Raw genomic sequence first — 21,920 nt, forward strand, 5'->3', positions numbered from 1 at the left:
AAAAACCAGAATACCTCGTGCAATAAGATACAATAAAACTCAATTTTAAAAACCAGATATAAAATTTAAAACATCTTATTTAAAACATCTTATTCATCATCAGGATTGTGTCTGAGAAATTTTCTTATTTTGGCTTGTTTCATTAGGGTTTGGGGTTTTTTTTTAGTGTTATGGGAATTAAAATAGTTTCTCCAGGTGATGATGCAGCTATCATAGTTCCAGTATTCTGTTTTTATGCATAAACCTATTCACAGTAATACATTTACAGGTGCATCACAGTTGCTAACTTCTTTAAACCTGCCAACCACGGGTATGTGCCTAATATGCAAAGGAGTTCCTGCTACAAAAAAAAGCCCTGTCTCTAAGTACAAACTGCACTCTCTGCAGGAGAAGGTCTAACTGCTAGCATAACAATATGCCTTTCGTTGTGATGGGAACGTCAATGTATCTACTGAGGTCCAACCATTGTTTGTTTTATAGATCCCTACAAGTTGATTTTATGAACATGAGATATATCATGCCAGCATTCACCTCTACACTTGGCCTCCTTGGAGAACTGATAGTTTTAGTTTGCCTGCTTTAAAGGAATCACAATTCTAAAATATTGCTTTCAGCAAGATAGTTCAGCTCCTGTAAAAGCAAAAGATTCTTGAAGTACTTGAGAAGATGATATGATAAAAAAGGGTTCCTGATTGAATACCAAATGTAATATGTTAAGGTTATGTGAGGTCTACAGGGAGCAAGTGAGTCCTGATGAGATCAGAGAAACTGATGTTCGTTGGATTTTTTACTTGCCCAAGTATCATTGGTCTTTAATCATATTCACTCAACATTTCCAACTGCCTGACCTTAAGGCAATAGGATTCATACATTTAGCACAATGTTTAGAGAATAGGAAATGGACTAGCATAAATTCTAACAAATGATATGAAGTCTAGTTCTGAAGTCAGTGGCTAGAGTGTTAGGCATAAACAAATTCAGAATTTTGCCCAGCCACTTATTGGGTGGCTTTGAGGAAATCACTGTTCCCTCAGCTTCAGGAGCAACTGATTATTTTACTAAAATATTAATATCTTATCCTTCAATATTGTAAAACCCCCATATAGTTAACAACAATCAATTAAGGTAAACAATATTAATTAATACCCAAGCAAAAATGGCATAAAAAGGGCTTATATGGAGAAGCTTACACCACCAGTAACATAAAACACAGCAGAAGTCTACATGCATACAGTTATATGGCTAAACCCCTTGCAATGGGAAACCTCATATTTTGTCAAGGTTTCCAAGAATGCTCATACACATGAAGGCTGTGTTTCAGATTTCACACACTTACATCAGGATGGAATCTGCTGCCATTATCCTGTTCCTTCTCCCCATGTGCATTTGTTTGTCATTTTAAAAAGTTTACAGTGAACTACTAAAAATATGCAAAGTCAGATCTGTTATGTTGAGTAAGATCAAGACAATGCAATAATGAAAGGCATATCAGCAAACAACATAAACTGACCTAAAATACCCAATCACCTGTTGACTACAAGGGAAATACATATACAAATAAATAGGTATCAAAACATTCACGTTTTTCTTCAGCCACAATTTCTTAAGCAACTTATTGTGTACTCTATCTTAGCTTCCCATCTGCCAATATAAGATTAGTGGTTTTGGCCTACCTAACACAGCTGATGTATAGATCGGAACTGCTATAATGGATGTAGAAGGTTTTTTAAACACATGAAGTATGCAAATTAAATTCTAGATAGCAGCAGCAATACAACCCAATAACAGAACTCTCTGTTCCTGTAAACATTGTAGATGCTTCCGTTCTTTGTCTGAGGAAGTGAAATCTAGATAAATGAAAGATTGGTACAGTCTTATTCTCACTGTGTGTTTTGCTTTTGATTGCAGATGCCCCAAGAATCTGTACATCATGCATTCATAATTATTATATGTAAGTTCTCGCTCTACCTATTCCTTTTTTTACTTTTTTCTGATAAAAAATAGTGCTTTCTTTGCAAAGTTGTCAAGTGCTCTGATACAGATATTTCAGAGCTAAGAAAAGAAAATGGTGGATTTTTAAAATTAAAGCAGATAATACACATAGTTAGGAACATTGTCTAATATTGCCAATGCTCATTTTCAGGATGGAATGGATGTTTTTTTAATTTTTAAAAATGATCCTTCTACATGGAACATTTCCAGTGGGAGAGTTGTGCATGTTTCTTCCAATTCAATTTCATACCTAAGATTCATGGTTTTGTTGCTTGCTTGCTTCAGAAAAAGGAACACCAGTATCATAAATGTTTTTTTTTAAATCTTCAGGTACAAGCAGAAGTGTTATAGAAGTTGTCCTCAAAATACCTACAATGATGAAAATCCTCTCCTTTGCATAGACTGCCAACCACATTGCGGAAGCTGTGACCAACATGGGTGTTACTGGTGTACAGAAGGCTTTTTTCTCCTTGGTAATACACAAGCTCATTGAAAATGTCATTCTTTACCCAGAAGGAAAAATGGGTTTACATTTGAAAGATTCTATCTATAATCTTGAATCTATGGTATTGCGGGTCCTCTTCCCATCACTGTAGTTTTTCCCCAAATAATCAATCCCCTTATGGAAATACAGGGCATTTTCTGGTTTAAAGGTTCTAACATGTCCAAATTCAACACATGATTCATTAGGAAGTCCTTGTAAACTGCTTCCAACACTGCTGCATGAAGAGATCATTTTATTTATTTGCAAACTGTCTATGCCACCTCTCCATAGAACCTGCACAAAACAGTTTACAAAATTAAAGATAATTAAAACATAATTAAAATTTATTGACAGTTAAAAACTCCGCATTAAGAATCCAGCATTAAAAACCTAGCTAGATCATAACATGGAAGAAAGAGAGGAACATGTGCCAGGATTGTCATGTAATGACAAATCATCAGTCTCAGAACTTTACAAAACTTTCCCTATAGTTCTGTATGCTTTATTTAAATGAATGGGAGTTATAACACTGGTGATACGTCTTCACAGCCATGCTGGGGTTTTGTTTTGTTTTTTCATGGGTTTGTATGAACTAATTTATGTCAAAATGATTGGGGATAAACATGGAATTATTAAAATATTCCAAGACTTGTGTTGACCTCTATGAAGACACATTAAGCCCTTTATAAGACTAGAACATATGTACCCCCCATTGTGAGTTGGCAGCACGTACACATCTTGCTCATGCTGGATTTTCTATGGTCAGAGGCTAAGCATACTGATTTTTTATATCATAAGGAAGACGGGTTGTGGCTCTGATTTATAGTTTTTCAACATATTCATGCACTCCAAGCTGCAACAGGAATCCAGAATGCCAGAAAATGTTATCCAGAAATGGCTCCACTAACAGGGCAACTCTCACCTGAGTAAAAAGTATTATGGGAAGAGGCTGTAGAGAATTTGGGCAGTTTATTCCTGAGGAAAAAATAATCTCTGTATATATATATCGATTTAGTTTGGGGGCTAATGTGCATATCCTCTGCAATAGTTTATGCAGATTACATCTGGATTGTTTAGATCTAGCAATGAGCCAATCAAATAAAATATGTGAAGCTGTTCTTAGTTTACACCAACTATGGATAATGGTTAATAGTTATTGATAAGTACACAGAGCTGCCAGAAGCATATATGAGTCCTGTGAGTAGAGCACACTGTATTGTCAGTTCTCCAACTAAAGGTGTTAATGTGTGCCTTGCTGACATCATGATATAAAGGCTTTGTGTTTATGCTTCAGATGCAAAATGTGTGAATGACTGTGGAGCAGGTTTCTACAGTGATGAGATCACAGCAGAATGTGAACCATGTCACAGGACCTGTGCAACATGTGAAGGGTTCGACTACAATGAATGCACTAGCTGCAAAGGAACTTTGGAACTAGTCCATGGAAAGTGTGTGAAGCCCAAAAGCAAGCAAGTAGATGGGAAATTCTGGAATGGTATATTGTTCTAATTTCTCCAAATCTTATAAAGTCTCTCCCATAGTAACCATTATTGTTTTATGATAGAAAGGGAACCACTGGTCTTTCAAAATCCCAGAACATATTTTGTTTATAAAAATCTAAAATATTGCATTTAGTTTTCTATGTGTGTCATCACTGTTACATACAGAGATTAAAACTAACCATAGCAGTCAGAATTTCTTTTTAATACATAACTTCCACACATTAGTTATTTGATAGAATATACTGAGTAGCAATGAGCCTCACTTGAAGCAAATCACATTCCATAAGTATATCAAGGTGGTGCTTCTTAGTTTGGTTGAAGAACTGGGTTTTTTTTTTTAAGTGGCTTTGGAAATAGCAGTAGCCTGAATAGTCCCAGCTAGCCTAATCTTACCAGAGCCTGGAATTAAAGCACACTTGGCCCTAGTTAATACTTAGAGGGGAGTCTACCAAGGAAAATTGGGATTGCTATGCTAAGGGAAGTTAATGGTAAACCACCTCTGCTAATCACTTGCCTTGAAAGCCTCATGGTCCTGGAATTCCGTATGAGTTGATGGCAACTTGACAGCAGAATGTTATTATTATTTGGAAACAACAAAAAAGAAATAGTCTGGTTATAATCAATCAATAAAAGAAACATAACATTTTGCAGCATAAGATGCATGGGCCTTCTTGTCTCCTGCTCTGTTCCATCTCCATAGTTTCAATACTTATTGTCACAGAGACAATGGTCTGTGACTATAATTCCTAAATTTTTAAATAAAAAATGGAAGCCCAGCAGTACTGGCCGTGTAATTTATCAGGAATGATTCTGGAGGCTGTTGTCTTGGAAGACTATAGGAGGCCAGGAGAAAGCTGAGTCAAATGGCTTCCCCAGTGCTGGCAGTAGACCAAGCAGCCAATATTCAGGTAAAGACAATGTTAACAATGGGTGTGGCCATTGTCATCACTGAAGCTTAGATCTAAGCCAAGCAGTCCCTATAGCACTGCCAGCACTATGGCGGTTGCTTGCCTCAAGTTGCTGTGGGTGTTTTAGCATACCAGTCTTCTCCTGCAGAACACCATTGTAAGAACTACAATTTCATGGATGAAACCAGTCAAGGGAGAGAAGGGCTTTTAATTCCCGACCCCCCTTATTTGTGATGTTTTCCTGCTACAGATTACACTACATCAAAGTAGTGTTTTAGAAGTTTATGGATTTCTAATTAAGGAAACATGATTATAGTTTAGTTGAATGCTTAGTAAACTGTTAAATTATTAAAACAATCTGATTCACCAGCTGATTCAAGATTTTAACCATAATCAGTATGACCTATACAACAACCAATCAATAATATTAATGTATTATTGATTAATATATAGTAAATTATCCTAATCACTAAGTAATGTCATATACTTTTGCCTCTTCAGAGACTATGATTCTCTTTCTTAAGGCTGAATAATCATTATCAATCCTGTTTTAGTGATAGAGAGAGAGAGAGAGAAGTTGCACGCTTCAAATGGCTTGGGCTCTGCAAACCTGAAAGGCCGCTTCCTCCTTTATGCCCATTCACAATCCTTACAGTCAGCCAAGAACGATCTCTTGATTGTGCCATCCGTGCATCAAGTCCAGGTGGAAAGGACAGCAAGAGAGGTGTTCTCATTGGCTGCTCCACAGTTGTGGAAGCACTTTCCCCTGGAGGTTCACCAAAGAAAAAGCCTGAGCATTGTCCGGAAGCGATGTAAGACTTCTAAAAAACTATTTTAAAATATTGTTAGTAGGGTTGCCAGGTCTGACTCAAGAAATATCTGGGGACTTTGGGGGTGGAGCCAGGAGCAAGGGTGTGACAAGCATGATTGAACTCCAAATGGAGTTCTGGCAATCACGTTTAAAGGGACTGCACACTTTCTCTCCATTTGGGAATAATGAAAGATGGAGTACCTTCTTTCGGGGTTCATAGAACAGGACCCAGTCCAATCCTTTTGAAACTTGGGGGTGTTTTGAGCAGAGGCACCAGATGCTATGCTGAAGATTTGGTGTCTCTACCTCAAAAAACAGAGCCCCAGATACCCAGGAATCAATTCTCCATTATACCCTGTGGGAACTGGTCTCCATAGGATATAATGGAGTGTCCAGCAGGCATTCCCCCCCCACACACACACACAACACACTTTCTGATAACAGGAGGGCTTCCAAACTAGGAGATCCCCTGCCCACAACTGGTGATTGGCAACCCTAATTGTTAGCCATCATGAGTCAGGAAAAATGGATTGTTTATTCTAATAAATAAAATAGGATGGACTGTATGATTGCTTCTTGCAGCGTCTGTAGAAGTATAAGCAAAAATGTAGTGAGAAAGTAGCACAACCGAAACTAAATGTGAGCTGGATTGAGTCTACAAGCACTGATTTTTGAAAACTGCACCATTATTTCTAGTCCATTTGGATCCGCCCAAAGATCAATAGACTCTTCCATGGCATACAAATCTCAAGACCACCATTCTAGCTCACCTGACACAAAACAAAGGACTCATGTCTGCCTAACTCCTCAGGCAGTCACATTCCTTTAAAAGTGCTGCACACCAGAGTCTCCTTTCTGATCCAACAGCTGCACAAAACGCTAAATGCAACTTGTAACAGTTTTACCACATAAAAATGGCTTAGGAAATTGTTCTTAGCAGTTGAAATAATACCCTTCTAGTATATTTCATAATTTGTATAATTAGGACAATTATACTAATAGAATTAAAATTACTTCAGGGTTTAAGTGAATCTTAATATAAAGTTATAAATTATAATGTCAATTTAGCCTAACTAGAATATTCATTGCCACAAATTCTGTTTAACAAAACATTTCACAGTTCCATAGGGCAACTGAAGTGATCGTCCAAGAATAAGTTTGGGATCATGACTGGATAATTCTATTTAGGTGCCAAGAAATCATCATTACTGAATTAATCATCATTAATGAGCTTTCATTACTTTGTGTTTTGGCACTAATACTTCAAATGTTGTCTCTCAGAGAATGCCCAGAACTCTTTCTATGATTACAAAAAGATATTTTGCATTTTGAAAGATGGTTCCGTAGAGATTATCATTAAAATCTCTTCTCACATGTAGAAGTGAGATTTCTAAACAGAGAAGGGGAAAAACTCAGTTTGTATTCCTTGCATAAGTATAAATGAAAGAATGATCAAGTTGTGTGGGTGTGGGTGTGTGAGAGAGAGAGAATATTGACCCATGGGACCTGATCCAAACAGGTTTCTATGTGCAGATTACCTCCTCTATGATCATGGGTAACAGGCAGAGAGGAAAACCCCAATACAGACCCTTTATGTGCCTCATCCAATAATTTGTTTATACAGTCACAAAACTGCCATGCATCACAGAATCCCCATCATCCCTCAGTCCCATTGTGAAAAGAGAAGAAAATGCAAATATACAATCATCAGTGTGTGGGGGCTATGGTAGAGAAGGAAGGGACATGTGTGAGGCTAGAACTCTAGTTTCAGGCTGCAGGTGTATATAGCTACTTTTTAATAGGATGACATATTTGCAAATCCTCTGAGGAGATTAAGAAATTCAGTCCCTGAGCAGGATAAACTGTGATGAAACATGAAAGAATGGATCTAAATTTGTCTGGTATTCAAGGGTAAGTCAAGAAGAAAAAATTGTCTGGGCCTATATGTGTAGTTCAAAACATCTGTATTCTATTTTGTGTACCAGATGATGAAATTATTTTGGGAGCCAGGAGACATAATATTGAAGAACCTGATTCATTGTTTGAAAACACACAGTGGTTCAATGCAACTAGATGTTTAACAAGCTGAAGGGGCTTTATTGTCACAGATGTAACATCTCCAACCTTTTAAGTTCATTTAAACCATAGAGCCACCATATTTTTTTGAACGCAGCAAAAGAGAAAATCAATTAAGTGTGATGTCTCTGTGCATGTTAAAAAAAAACTAAACTAAACTAAAAAGCCTGCAGATATTTTACAGTTGAGCTGGTTCCAAAACCTTTATCAAAATAAAATGTCAAGAGCTACTTCATACATAGTATTGTGTCCTGGACAGGGTTGTGGATTGGGAAGTACCTGGAGGTTTTGATGATGGAGCCTGGAGAAGAAGGGATTTGGTGAGGAGGGTTGGACCTCACTGTGGTATAATACCATAGAGTCAATCCCTTTCTCCAGAGGAGATGATTGCCTGGAGATCAGTTCTAATTGCAAGAGATGAACTGGAGGTTGGTAATCCTAGTCCTGAAATACTTTCAAATTTTGATACTTTTTCCTGAAAATATGAGAAAATTTAAAAAGTGTTTTCAGCTTTGTGTGCCTTTCAAAATTCATTTCTAACATTATTCTTGACATTCTGCTTTTATTTATTTATTTGATTTATACCTCCCACAAATTAATTTGCATGTTTCCCAAAGGCTTATGGGGATGTTTTTGAAAGACCCACAATGACCTAGGTGATATACAGCAGGACTGGGCTAGCAGAAAGTGGAATCATTGGAAAAGTGCTGAAGGCACTACTCTTGAGTACTCTTCTAAGCTTTCTTGCCCCATGGAAGGGAACTCAGAAGGCATGTAAATGCAGTTGAGTTAAATGCAGTTGAGTTAAATGCCCTCTGAGCTGTCTTTTGCTAGGAACTGCCACACTCACTGCCCTGTCTCTTGCCTGCCTCCTCAACTGAGAGCTCTTGGAGAGCCAACATACTGGCAGCCAGTCACTTGTGGGGCACGAATGGAAAGTCAGGGACATGGCCACAGGATGCCCCACAGATGCTAAGGGCCAGCTCCCCATCCAGAGTTCCCATTGCTTATTGCTTCTGGGTGAGAGGAAAAAATGCCTGGGGAAATGGGGGAAGTTGTGATCTGTGTCCCTGACATAATGATGGTGCTTCTGGTGCAACACAAAAATGAAATTATCACACTGGGGTGAAAGCTAAAGCATAATTTCAAGAGTGATAACATTACTTCTGGGTAATGCTGGAAGCAACTTCATTGCTCCAAGCTGACTGATTGCCTCCACCCCTCCAGGCTGTGAGTCCTTGCCTGCCCTATCTTCTGCTGGTTCCCTGACAACCCTAGACATCACATCATCAGGAAAACATCCTTCCCTCCTGATCCCACACCCTCACTTGTCACCAGCTCCTAAAGGAAATGATTAGGCTTTAGGGGTGACTATATTAATAGAATACCTAACCCATCTAAAGAATCCAGCACAGGAACAAAACCTCAAAATTAGAACTTTTAAAAAGCCTTTCCATTTTCTCATTTATTGGTGCAAACAATTTTATTAGTAACTTATAGTAATATATTCAATTTCTTATATCATTAATAACTACTTTTTTTCTCTATCCCATATATTACTTTTACCTACCCTTCATGCTTTTTACATTTCCAACATCTGTCTGGCATCTTGTTATTCATCTTTGCCAATTTTTTAGGAGTCATATACCATCTATACATCATCTTAAAACAGTTTTCTTTAATACTTTGACCTGTTGAGAGTTTCATAGAGTTCTTCCACAAATATTCCTAAGTTTCCTTCTGTATTTCTTTATTTACATTAATTGCCCGTTTAATCATTTGAGATTTCACTACTTCATCTTCTGTAGACCATTGTAGAAGTAATTTATATACTTTTGAAATTAATTTATCATTGTCTCCAAGCAGAACTTTTCCCATTTCTGTTTGTTCTTTTCTTATTCCTTCAGTTTTAATGTCATTCTCCACCAAGCTCCTTAGTTGTTGCATTTGAAACCAATCATATTTATTATTCAACTCTTCAGCAGTTTTCAGTTCTATTTTGCCACTTTGTATTTTTAATAGTTGATTATATGACAACCATTTTTCTTCACCTATCTCAGCTGTTATTTGTATTGCTTCAGCTAGTACTATCCACAACGGTCTTCTCTCATCTCCATACTTCTTATATTTCATCCACGTATTTAACAAATTATTTCTTATGTAATGGTGAGAGAGAAAAACGTCCATCTTCTTGTTCCCATAATACAAATACGCGTGCCAGCCAAATTTATTTCCATGATCTTCCAGCAGTAAAAGTTTTTTGTTTTACAGCGTTATCCATTCTTTTATCCACACTAAACAAACTGCTTCCTGATATAATTTTAAATTCGGTAATTGAAATCCACCTCTCTCTTTTGCATCTGTCAAAATTTTCATTTTAATCCTTGGTTTCTTCCCAGCCCACACAAATTCTGAAATTTTTCTTCGCCATTTATCAAATTGTTTACTATCCTTCACAATAGGAATAGTTTGAAACAAATACATTATTCTTGGTAAGATATTTATTTTAATTGCAGCTATTCTACCCAATAATGACAAATTAAGCTTGTTCCATTTTAGCATGTCTTCATCCATTTTACGCCATAACTTCTCATAATTATTTTTAAACAGATCAATATTCTTCATTGTTATCTCCACCCCCAGATATTTTACCTTGGAGGTGACTTCACAGCCCGTTAGTCTCTGTAATTCTTGTTGCTTGTTTATCTGCATATTTTTACACAGAATTTTTGATTTTTCTCTATTAATACAAAGTCCCGCCAACTTCCCATCCATTTTCTCATTTATTAATAGGTACATTCATATAAATCATAGGCTATGAAATTATATAACACAGGATTTAAGATAAAACACAAAACCAAACTATCAAGCTAAATAACCCTCTCATCTCCAAAATTATAGTAACTACCATATTAACAACAAGGATGGAATTCTGAACTGTGAAAAAACATCTGGAAAATCACATGGAACTATAATTTATTAATTTAGAGAACTGAAACACTGTCTCTCCAGAGGCCTTTCAAGGCAGCTCACAACTAGAACAAAACAAGGCCATTAAAACACAGCCATTAAAAATTATAGTGATTAAAACAAGTCACTAAAAGGAAGTCAGGGTGTAAAAGCTGCCAAAACCTGCTTTTTAAAAAAGCAATATAGTAGACTATAGCAACTTTCCTCCCCAGCCATCTCCTCTGGACTGATGCTGCAGTGAGAATCACCTGGAAGGATTAATCCTTTCCCCATGCTATTCAACTAAGTTTGAATTATTCATGCAGGTTTCGGCAGGGCTTTTTTTTGTAGCAGGAGCTCCTTTGGATATTAGGCCACACCCCCTAATGTACCCAATCCTCCTGGAGCTTACAGTAGGCCCTGTGCTAAGAATCCTATAAGCTCTTGGAGAATTGGCTACATTAGGGGTGTGTGGCTTAATATGCAAATGAGTTCCTGCTACAAACCCCCCCCCCCCTGGGTATCTGAGTAGTGCTGACTGACACAGGGGTGGGTGGGGGACAGACTCTGCTTGTTTCACACCCTTCCTCACTGTGCCTGGCTAGCAGTTATCCTAACACCATCTCTCCCTTGTTCACCCCTAGATATCATCAGATCTTAGAATTGTGCAAATCTCAACACCTTCTTGCCCTTTGGTTTTCTAATGTATGGAGTAAAAGAAAACTGTGCAGAAAGTTATATTATGTTATATTATATTCTGTTTCATTCCCCTGAAGCTGCATAAGTATATTTTACATTTTCATTTATTAAATTACTGTTGTAGCTGTCACTGAAATAACTAGACTGAAAAATGCTGGGTAGCTGACTTCATTCTTAGCTACTCTATAGTTCCCACTAATTTTTAATTCTGATAAGTTCCAGAGACTGACTAGAATGCTTGGATTTTATTATATGAATATATTGTTTACATTATGCCTTATTAAAATCTGAAAATCCATGAGAAGAATGAAATCTAAGAAAAAATACTCCCACTGGTGGGGGGAACTGTAGCTCAATCAAATCACATTCATGATACACACGTTATTAACTAAATAGGTTATCAACTTAAGGTATGTGTTCATTGCTGTGATTCTGCAAAGCAGTACCATTTTCCTCCCACCAATCCTCTCCTTATCAACAGGTTTGCTTCTGAAGGAAAAATGAATTCATCAGTTTTCAGGGACAGTTATACCAGAAAATTTACATGAGATAATTCTATTCATTTTCAGTTAAGAAGCACAAAAGCCACACTGTCCAATATGAATAAAGATCTTATTTAGAATATTAACACTGCATTGTGAAAGGAGAATCCTTAATGTTCCTGAACTCTCAGGCAAAAAAACCCAAGTAATTCCAAGCACTAACCAGAAATAAATGTACAAAACACAGAGATGTTTCATTCATATCTCTGTGTTACCTGACCTTAAATTACAAGTAAGCAAATGCGGACATGTGCCATTAGTGTAGTTCATTCTGTTTGCAGGAATTGGGTGTCTTTAATGAAAGATGTCCGGGGTCTATTGCACTATACATCTCAGGTGACATGGAGTTAGATCCAAAGAATTTTGAATTGAAAGAGTTCGTGGAGTGGATTGGCCCCACTTTCTCCTGCAGCTCCTTACTTGCTCTGAGAAGGTGTTTCTGAAGGCTGAGGGACTCTGTTAAGAAACAGTGTGAGATATAGCACAGGGGCTGCAGCAAGAAGGGGTAACAGGCAGAAATAACTTCCTCTCTGTGTGAGTTTTTTGCTGTAATGGTGGAAGCAGGAGAGGGGTTATTGCTGACAAATTCACTTAAGCTACAACTCCTGCTCTATATACCACTTTGTTCCTGACCAGAGCTGGTCCTGCCACTAGGCAAACTAGGTGATTGCCTAAGGCGCTAGCCTCTTGGGAGCACCGAATTGGGTGCCCCTCATGTGACTCTATGATGTTATCAGTGCGGGGGGGGGGGGGGTGAGCACCGGAAGTTAGCCTTGCCTAGGGTGCCAGAGCGTCTAGGGCCATCCCTGTTCCTGACCCTCAGAAGCAACTTTTCAGAAGATAGGGGGGGGGGGATAGGTCTGTTCTGTGAATTCCTTCCTTTCAAGTTTCATATGTTCCAATTTGATTTTGTTTTAAATTAAAAGGTGCCTACTAAAATAATCATTAATTAAGAACATAAGAGAAGCCATGTTGGATCAGGCCAACGGCCCATCAAGTCCAACACTCTGAGTCACACAGTGGCAAAAAATTTTATATACACACATACACTGTGGCTAATAGCCACTGATGGACCTGTGCTCCATATTTTTATCTAAACCCTTCTTGAAGATGGCTATACTTGTGGCCGCCACCACCTCCTGTGGCAGTGAATGCCACATGTTAATCACCCTTTGGTGATTAATTAATTAATTAATAGGAATGTCAACCTACCTGCTTTTGAACAGGTATAAAGTCAACTATTGAACAAATATAGTATCAATTATCACTAGTTTAAGATGCATTGACTTCATTTATAGCCCACCTTTCTCTTTGAAACGCAAGGCTGATCACACCACTTACAACAGTACAATAAAAATGGTATAATACTTGCAACAAACCATGCAATAAAAACTAAATTATAAAATCAGAGAATGATTAGAAGACTCTATAATACATACAATAAAGCTTAACTACAAAATTGGAGAACAGTCTTGTGCAGCGCATTTATCACTGTGTAAGAGGTCAAATATCGATCAAGCTGATAACTGTCCATTGTCTGTCCTAGCAATTTTCCTATTAGCCATAGAATCCTTGTAGCTGTTTTCCTTGGAGCTGCACCTAGGATTTGTTTTGTTAGCATTGCTAAATACATGTAGGTAGTGAATACTACAGAGGGATACTGCTGGATAACTGATCAAAATTATACTACTATAACTTTATACATCCAAACAAACGACTGCCTATTAGAAGACTTTTATGTTATATTAAAAGTTGAAATCTTTCATACAGGAAAGATATCATGCACACTTCTGTTTCCCAATGACATAAAACATTCAGCAACATTATGCAGGTTTTCTCATCTTCTCCAGCACAGAGGGATTAATAACCTCGCCAATGTGATCTTTCATGTACCTTAAATCCCAGGCAATGTCAAAAGCAGCTCTGAAATTAAGTATTTATTAAGTGTTTATATCTGACTGGATTGGAAGGCAGTAAAATGGTTGGGTGATAAGTGTTTAGTATGGCATATGCTTCACACAGACCCTCTATTCCTAGTACATATTTCCCTCTGGTGGAGAATCAGAAATACTACCCTGTCTGGAAACTAAGTATATCACAAATATTTGCAAAATATCATGTTCACATGATCATTCTTCACTGGAGAAGCTCAGTTGCTGCTTAAAATCCACAGTGGATTTTATTATCTGATTGGAATTTTATAATAGATGTTTACAGAGCATGTAGTAATGGCCTCCCCCCCCCCACCACTCATACCAGCATATTGTCACACACTGTAGTTTTATGTCACACTGAGAACAGATTTGAGTCAGTTTCCTGCTGCAAGGTAAAAGCTATTGGGATGGATAATGACCTGTATACATGTATTCTGTGCAGTATTTGTAGCAAAATACAGGGTGCCTGGTTGCTTCGAAAGGGCCTATTGCATATAAATGGTGTGTACATAGGTACTTCTCTGACCTTTAGATGAGCATATAGGGACCCTGAGTTGGGTCAAAGGGCAGCATAGAAATGTTTTGAATAAATAAATAATGTGCAGGGAAGAGAAGGGATAGCAGATACAACTGTGTTCCTTTCTGCATGCATTCATTTGAAGCAAGATGGTCATAGGAAAAGGTCAATTCCTCTTTTATCTGATTCATAATGTGTTGTTTATATATTATATGTACATTGTTATATTGTATGATATTCAATTGAATCAGTATCATTTGCATTTCTGTCCAGTTATCTTTAATGAGGTATTTTTGGAATGAGGTATTCTGGCAAGAATGCAAACATCTACAAAATATCACATTATAAAATCATTTTTTCTTTCTTTTCCTGATATAGCTACAAGTACTCAGTTTCAGCCATGTGATCTTCCATGCAAAACCTGTGAAAAAGCGGCTTATATATGCACTTCATGTCCTCAAGGTAGCAAAAATTATTTTTACAGCATTATATCTTGGCATTATTAAATATTTTGGTATCATAACTAGTTCTTGAAATTTTACTATTCTTCCAGATATATGCTATTCAAATACATAGTTAAAAGTTAATGAAACTCTAATAGCCCTTTTTCCTCCAGAAAAATAACACAATTTTACTTCTTATACTGCTTGTTTATTCATATACATTCATATACATCCTATACACATTTTGAACTATGGCACTTTAATTTAATTTTATATCTGATAGATTTTTAATTGTTAATTAATTCTGAATTGTATCTAACTATTTTAACTGTTTGAATGTATTGATGGATTTTAGTGTAATCATGGTGTAAACCATGTCATGTGAGCCGCCCTGAGCCCGCTTCGGCGGGGGAGGGCGGGATATAAGAATTTATTATTATTATTATTATTATTATTATTATTATTATTATTATTATTATTATTATTATTATTATTATTATTATTTTGTTTATATTGTTAGTAGGTCATTCATGTCAGAGATTTAGTGGGATTTCTAAAATGCTAAGCAAACTTTGGGTCTGTCCCAGTAAACTGCATGCAGGTAATAGCATATGTAGAACAGGATTTCATTGGGTCATATTTCTTTGTGCTGTCATTCTTCAAAAGGGCTAACAGGTTCCCACTTCAGTGGGAGACCTCCATGCCCAGCCAGTTCTTCTGGCTATTGCTCAGCTGGGTGGCAGAAGAAAAGGGGCAATCATCAGCTTCCTGACTTGGTAACATTATTATTGCCACCCTCTGGAAGTGAAATTGCATTGTTGACAATCGTTAAGCCACAGAGTTTTGGCTGAATGCTACAGTAATGTCACTTCTGTTCACATCCAAAGTTATGTCATCACATTGCTGGCAATGCTATTAGGTCAGTTGCAAGCCCCCCCCCCCCTCTTCCAGAGGTTACCAGCCTCATGCTGACAACTCTATTCTTCAACCAATTCAAGGCTGCCTTTGAAACATGGACCCCATTCATGTGTGCATATTCATCATTCATTGACAAAAACATCCAGTGCTTACTGTTGTGTCCATCAGAATAAGAAGCCAGCATGGTTTTAAATTAGAGCACAGTTTAATAACTACAATTCTTTCTCTGTTTGCAGCTGCAATAACAACTTACTTTTTTCTCTGTTCTTGCGCACACTAAGTCCCAGAGTGGATTAGGGCAGTCTAAAGCACAGGCCTGGATTAAAGGAACAGAGTTGTTAACAAATATCACAATTACTAGCATAAGGGAAAGCACCACTGACAGAATGTTTGTGTCACTTGTTGTCACCTGAAACACAGCATTTCTCAAAAAAAAAAAAAAAAAGCTGATTCATACATTCAGTGATAAATTTCAAGGAGTGAATAATGAAGTGATAGGGTTGCCAGGTCTTACCTGGCTCCTGATGGGGGAAAGTTTCTCACACGTACACAGTGTGCATGGCATGATGGCATCACCTGGAACTGCCATCATTGCACTGCGCACATTGTGCAGGGGCACTCTAGCAATTTGGGCAAAAATTCTATGGTGCCATAGAGTTTTTACCCAAATCGCTCAAACATCCTATTGTGATGTGCCTGTGTGATGAAGTCACTTCTGGGTGACATTATCACACTGGAGACATTGGATGCGATGGAGCTCTTTGGGGTGGGGATCCCCCCCACCAGCCAGCTCTGTGTCAGCAGGTTGGGGCCCTGTAAAACTTGGGAAAATCCTGTCCCCAGTGGGAGGCTGGGAACCCTATGAAGTGATGAAACAGGAAATAAAGTGCAGGCATTTGTTAGCTGGACTTTGTGGAAGTGTCAAAAAGGAGGTTGGGAGTTTGCTAAACAAAGCTGCTGGAGGAAAACATTCTATTAAACCAAAACAAATGTGGTCCTTTTAGGATTGCAATTGCAATCTTGTAATGAGAGCATAAAATTATGTTTTGGCATTGGTGATAGGCCCTGTGGCTGCAGGTATAGTTTGTGGGGAAGGCTAACCAAGCATGCCATAGAATAGGATCCTGGACAAATTGGAGGCATTGCTATTATCTAATCAACTGAAAGAAATTATTTTTAAAGACACCTATATTTTTATCTTGCTTTACCAAGAAGCAGCATGGATCAGTTGTTTTGGACACCAATTCCTTGACATTCATATACATCTCCAGTGCTATGAAAAATTGTGTAGGAAAAGCATCTGGCCAAGATGGTCTGGACTTCTCTCAAATTTCCTACTACATTTTTATGTAACAGAAAATACCAGCAGTCTACTAAGTACAATGAAAAAAATGACTTTGCAAATTTATGCTGCTCAAAAATAAAATAGCAATACAGGATATCTGCCTGCTTTTTAATTTGTCTGACAGACTCTGTGACCACAAGCAAAGGAAAGACTAATCCTTTGGGACCCCAGATGTGGTTCAGTATACAGCATGCATTTTAAATAGCTCTTGAGTATCTATTCAGTTCCATAATCTGGAATCCTTAGAAATGTCCTTCGCCCTTTTAAGGCTTAACGAGGATCTAACAAGAAGGGAATACTGCCTGTATACTGCAATAGCCACTGAGAGACTTGGATGTGTCCAATACCACTTCACATCCCTACTAATACATGAAGCATATTGGCTAGCCTTGAACAAGTAGCTCTCTTTCATCCTAATGTTCATTAAAGGATTGTGAGAATAAGATCATCAAATATATATTATTTGGCCATCCTCTGCTAGCTGGAGGGCCTTTCTGCTGAGGAATGTGTATGTATCTTCTTTTGCTGATTTTTATACCTTGTGCTATTGCTTCGGAGGGGGGGGGGTGTCCCCTGCAGCATTTCAGTGGGTTCAGTGGGAAGGGGGGAGGGAGGAAAAGTTCTGTTCCATGAGCAAAGCAGAACCCACTCAATTTATGCAGAATAAGACATTTTCCCACTTCAAACATTTATTATTATTATTATTAGTAGTAGTAGTAGTAGTAGTATTATTATTAATTATTGATATCATATGCATATACAAAATATCACATGTTGTTTGGAAGTGAGAAAGTAGCTTAGCAAGCACATCCTAAAATTTGCTTTACCCATGTTGCACAAAACACTCAGCCAGGAGCTGAGTCCCCAGCCCAGTTAAGAGACTCAGCAGTCAGAGTTCTAAGTGAGGTGATCTGAAGATCTTTTATTGCATATCGATAACAAGGAGAAAAACACTTATCTCTCTGTACCAACAAACATCTGTTCCCTGAGTTTTCCTTCGCAAAACATAGTATTTTTATACCTTTCTAATAACAAAGCTGGCATGGTTAACATAGAGTACAAAGATGATGACTGGTTCCCAAGTTCTCGCTTTTGGCTCTTTGTCATCCTTCATTGGTCCAAAGGACCCTTGCCTCTATTCTTGGACATAGGAATTCCCCCAGGATGAAACCCCTTGATCTGTACCCCAGTGTCTGCTCACTGGCATTAGGGTGGAACCTTGTGGTTTTTTAGAATATGCTCATTGCCAAGGGAATTTCTCACACTCATAGTTTTAGATATTCAGCTTGGTTCCAGAAACTGTATAAAAAACCAGAACTTCCACTCTACAGTCATCCTGGCCTTTAAGCTAGGAAGCCTGTCCAGAGGTATGAAAATTGTTTATAGTTAGCAGAGTGCATGATCTTCCAAGTTTCAGCTAGTGGAAAAATTCACTTCTCTACTGTAAAATCTCTTGCAATATACTCAAGTTTAGTAAATCCTTTTGGCTCAATGGGGAATCATATCTTCCTTTTAGATAGATCCCAGTAGGCAGCCGTATTGGTCTGAAGCAACAGAACAAAGCAGTAGACAAGTTTACCTTTAAGACCAACTAAGTTTTATTCAGAATGTAAGCTTTCGTATGCTCTTAAGCAGACTTCATCAGACAAATGGGAATGGACGCAGCAATTCTTAATATAAGTGTGTAGTGTGGAATCATGGGAATGTTTTTAGCAAATTAAAAGAATCACAAATAGGATCTGTTTTTGTTAGTGTAGGACAAAACAGGGCTGAAAAAACAGTAGGTGATAAAAAGCAGACTGCTGTTGTAGGGGTGCCATAAATCTAGGTAACATTCTGGCTTTGTTAGTTTAAATAGAGGGGATCCTATTTGTGATTCTTTTAATCTTCTAAAAACATTCCCATGATTCCACACTGCACACTTATATTAAGAATTGCTGTGTCCATTCCCATTTGTCTGATGAAGTCTGCTTAAGAGCATACGAAAGCTTGCATTCTGAATAAAACTTAGTTGGTCTTAAAGGTGCACTTTTCTACTGCTTTGTTCCAAATCTTCCTTTGTTCTGGAAGGCTTAAGGCTATGATCACTGTGTTCTTTGGCCATTCAAGTAATAGGATAATACTGATTCATGTGTGTTAAGGCAGGCTTTATCATTTGAGTTAGTGCAATGTGCTTGGCACTCTGTGCATGTTCTAGTGCAGATCTGAATCTGCATCCTACACCTAAAAGCATGGAATTAGTTTTTCGGTAACACTGCATCCTTTTTATTGTTTTCAGGGAAATTTCTTTTTGCTAAGTCCTGTATCTCCACTTGCCCACAAGGAACTTTTAGAAATATGAGGAGGTGTGAGAACTGCACAAGGGATTGTGAAGAATGCATTAGAACCAACTATTGTTTGAAGTGTCGATCTGATTTAGATGAACCACGTTATTTGTACAAAGGTCAATGCCTCCTGGAATGTCCTGAGTATGTTCTCTTTTGTACTAATTACATTAATTTATGCGAACACCCAGTTTTGCTTCATCTATTTGTGTGCTGTTCTCACCTCATGTATTATATGTTGAAATGTATCACAGTCTTCTTGGTATGGCTACATAACATCTTAGATGTCTTTTTATTATTCATAGTGCCCCCATTCCAATGTTTTCTGTTGATAGCTTTGACAAGCAGAGTCTTAATTTGTGGCCTAACTCCGCTAGAGAATAAACAGAGAATCCAGCTGGCTTGTTCTTCAAAAGTTCCTATGAGCATTAGATACACAGAATAGCAGTTCATCTTCTGTCTTAGTTGGCATTTCGTCATGAGACCAGCTCCAATGTGGTCATGTGAAAAGGCCAACTGAGTATTCAAAAATTAAAGGCAGAAGACATATATAATTTCCATGAATGTTCTCAGAACCATTTTAGAGTTTGACAATCCCAGTAATAATCTGCAATAGGAAATGGGGCCCCCTTTTTTGAATAATTAGAGTTACCTAGTAAAGAGTGAATAAAACAAGTTTTATGGAATTCATCTCACTTTTCCTGTCCCCATGTAGATCTCTGCATTCCTCAAAAAGCTACTCCTAACAGTCAGTGGATCTTCAGGAATACAGCATGATATAATGCAGGGAGCTGCAGCTGGAGGAAAAACTGGCAGAAACCTTCTCTTGCACAAGTTCTTCAATGAATGGAGCTATGCAAGAGTGTAGAACAGCAACTTCTGCCAGTCCTTCATTCTTCTAGCATTCCTCTACATCACATTCCATTCTGTTCTGGAGGGACCTCAATGCTCAGGCATATATTTTTGCGGTTCAGGAAGCTCCAGAGGGAAAGAGGAGATGTTCACTCCATGGACACTTTCTGTTCATGGTTCACAGGATCCAAACCATACAATCCAACCCATATATGATCCCATATGGAGGCTCAGTATGGTTATCATGTGAAACCATGGTTTAATTAAACTAACTCTGGCTAGTGTGGTTGTCTGAATGCAGGGCTCTCCATTACCTGTAGTTAATTAGGATTTGTCATACCAGCATCTGAAATGTGATTTGACGTTAACCACAATTAGTATTTACTATGGCTCTGTATGATGTGTGACAAATATACCTATAATTTGATTTGGGTTTTTTAAAATTCTTTTAGGGGCTTTTTTGTTGAAAATGGGGCCTGCACAATCTGCAGCCAATCCTGCAAGACATGTAAAGGAAATGCCACCACATGTCAGTCCTGTGAAAATCCCTTGTTCCTAGAGCAATCAGAGTGCAAACATACCTGCTCAGAGAAGCACTTTACTGCTGATGGAGTTTGTAAAGAGTGCCTTGAGAGGTGTCAAGAATGCATAAATGAAAACGCATGCAAAGGTACTACAAAGAATCAGCAGTTGCACTGAACCAGGTTACACAGTTACACTGAACTCAGTTTGCTAAGTTGATACCCATCTAGAAATACAGGGGATATATCTGTGGGGGAACTTCCTGGTTCTTTCATTTTGGTTTTTTGGGGGGCATAATAGGAAATGTGGAAGCAGTGCCAGAGGGGGAAAGAATTCAAGCAAATATGCACAATATTGGAGACATAGCATAGAGGAGAGAATGTTGAGATCCCTACTGGGGAGAAAAGTAGCATACAAATGAAGCAAATAAATATTGTGTGGTTCATGGTGCTCCCTCCCATAAATCTAGAGGATCCACCAATACTTCAGTTTGAGAGGCTCATGTTTTGGTTGCAACTGAGAATATTACCCTTTCTTGAGGAGAAGCAGTACACTGTTTCTTGGCTGTTCTCTGAGAGATGGATTTCTGACCCCACCCCAGGGGAAGAGATACTTCTTTGCCATACTCAAGAGCCTCAAGGTGGAAATGCAAGCTTCACAGACACAAAGGGGAAGCTTCCCCACCTCTGGGGTGGGATCAGAAAGCAGCCTCTCACAGGCAGCCTCAGTCAACTGCTTGCTATAATCACAGCAATGCAGCATCTCAGGGACTCCAAGATAGTACAACTGTAGACCCATCTGTCCCCCCATACACACACTTATTGCCTGTCAAGACACATTATGTCTCATGTTAGCTGTGTGAGTTGTTAATTCCTTCCACAGAGAATTCAGATGCCTTTCTGTTTTGTGGACTCTGACCCTGGAATCTTCCTGGTCTGCCATGTATACCCACCTGGAGATAACCATGTGCCAAGTTTCTAGTAGAGGTTTCTGTAAATTGGTGTTGTGCATTAATATATTTATTTTAAAATATGCAGCTAGGACTATTAACATGGAAACATATGACTCTGACATCTTTGGGAGGGGATATATTCTGGCTAAG

General features: G+C 38.1%; 1 protein-coding gene across 1 annotated transcript in view; it reads left to right on the top strand.

Annotated features, from left to right (window-relative positions):
• Window positions 1–21,920, top strand: part of PCSK5 (proprotein convertase subtilisin/kexin type 5) — a 429,617-nt gene that overhangs the window by 389,380 nt on the left and 18,317 nt on the right. The window contains exons 25-30 of the mRNA XM_060237482.1: window positions 1,909–1,951; window positions 2,323–2,465; window positions 3,771–3,971; window positions 14,793–14,876; window positions 19,399–19,588; window positions 20,749–20,966. Of these exons, the coding sequence (XP_060093465.1) occupies window positions 1,909–1,951; window positions 2,323–2,465; window positions 3,771–3,971; window positions 14,793–14,876; window positions 19,399–19,588; window positions 20,749–20,966 (879 nt within the window). The remainder of the gene's footprint in view (window positions 1–1,908; window positions 1,952–2,322; window positions 2,466–3,770; window positions 3,972–14,792; window positions 14,877–19,398; window positions 19,589–20,748; window positions 20,967–21,920) is intronic.

The sequence above is a fragment of the Heteronotia binoei genome, chromosome 4, assembly GCF_032191835.1.
Source record: "Heteronotia binoei isolate CCM8104 ecotype False Entrance Well chromosome 4, APGP_CSIRO_Hbin_v1, whole genome shotgun sequence".
NCBI lineage: Eukaryota > Metazoa > Chordata > Lepidosauria > Squamata > Gekkonidae > Heteronotia > Heteronotia binoei.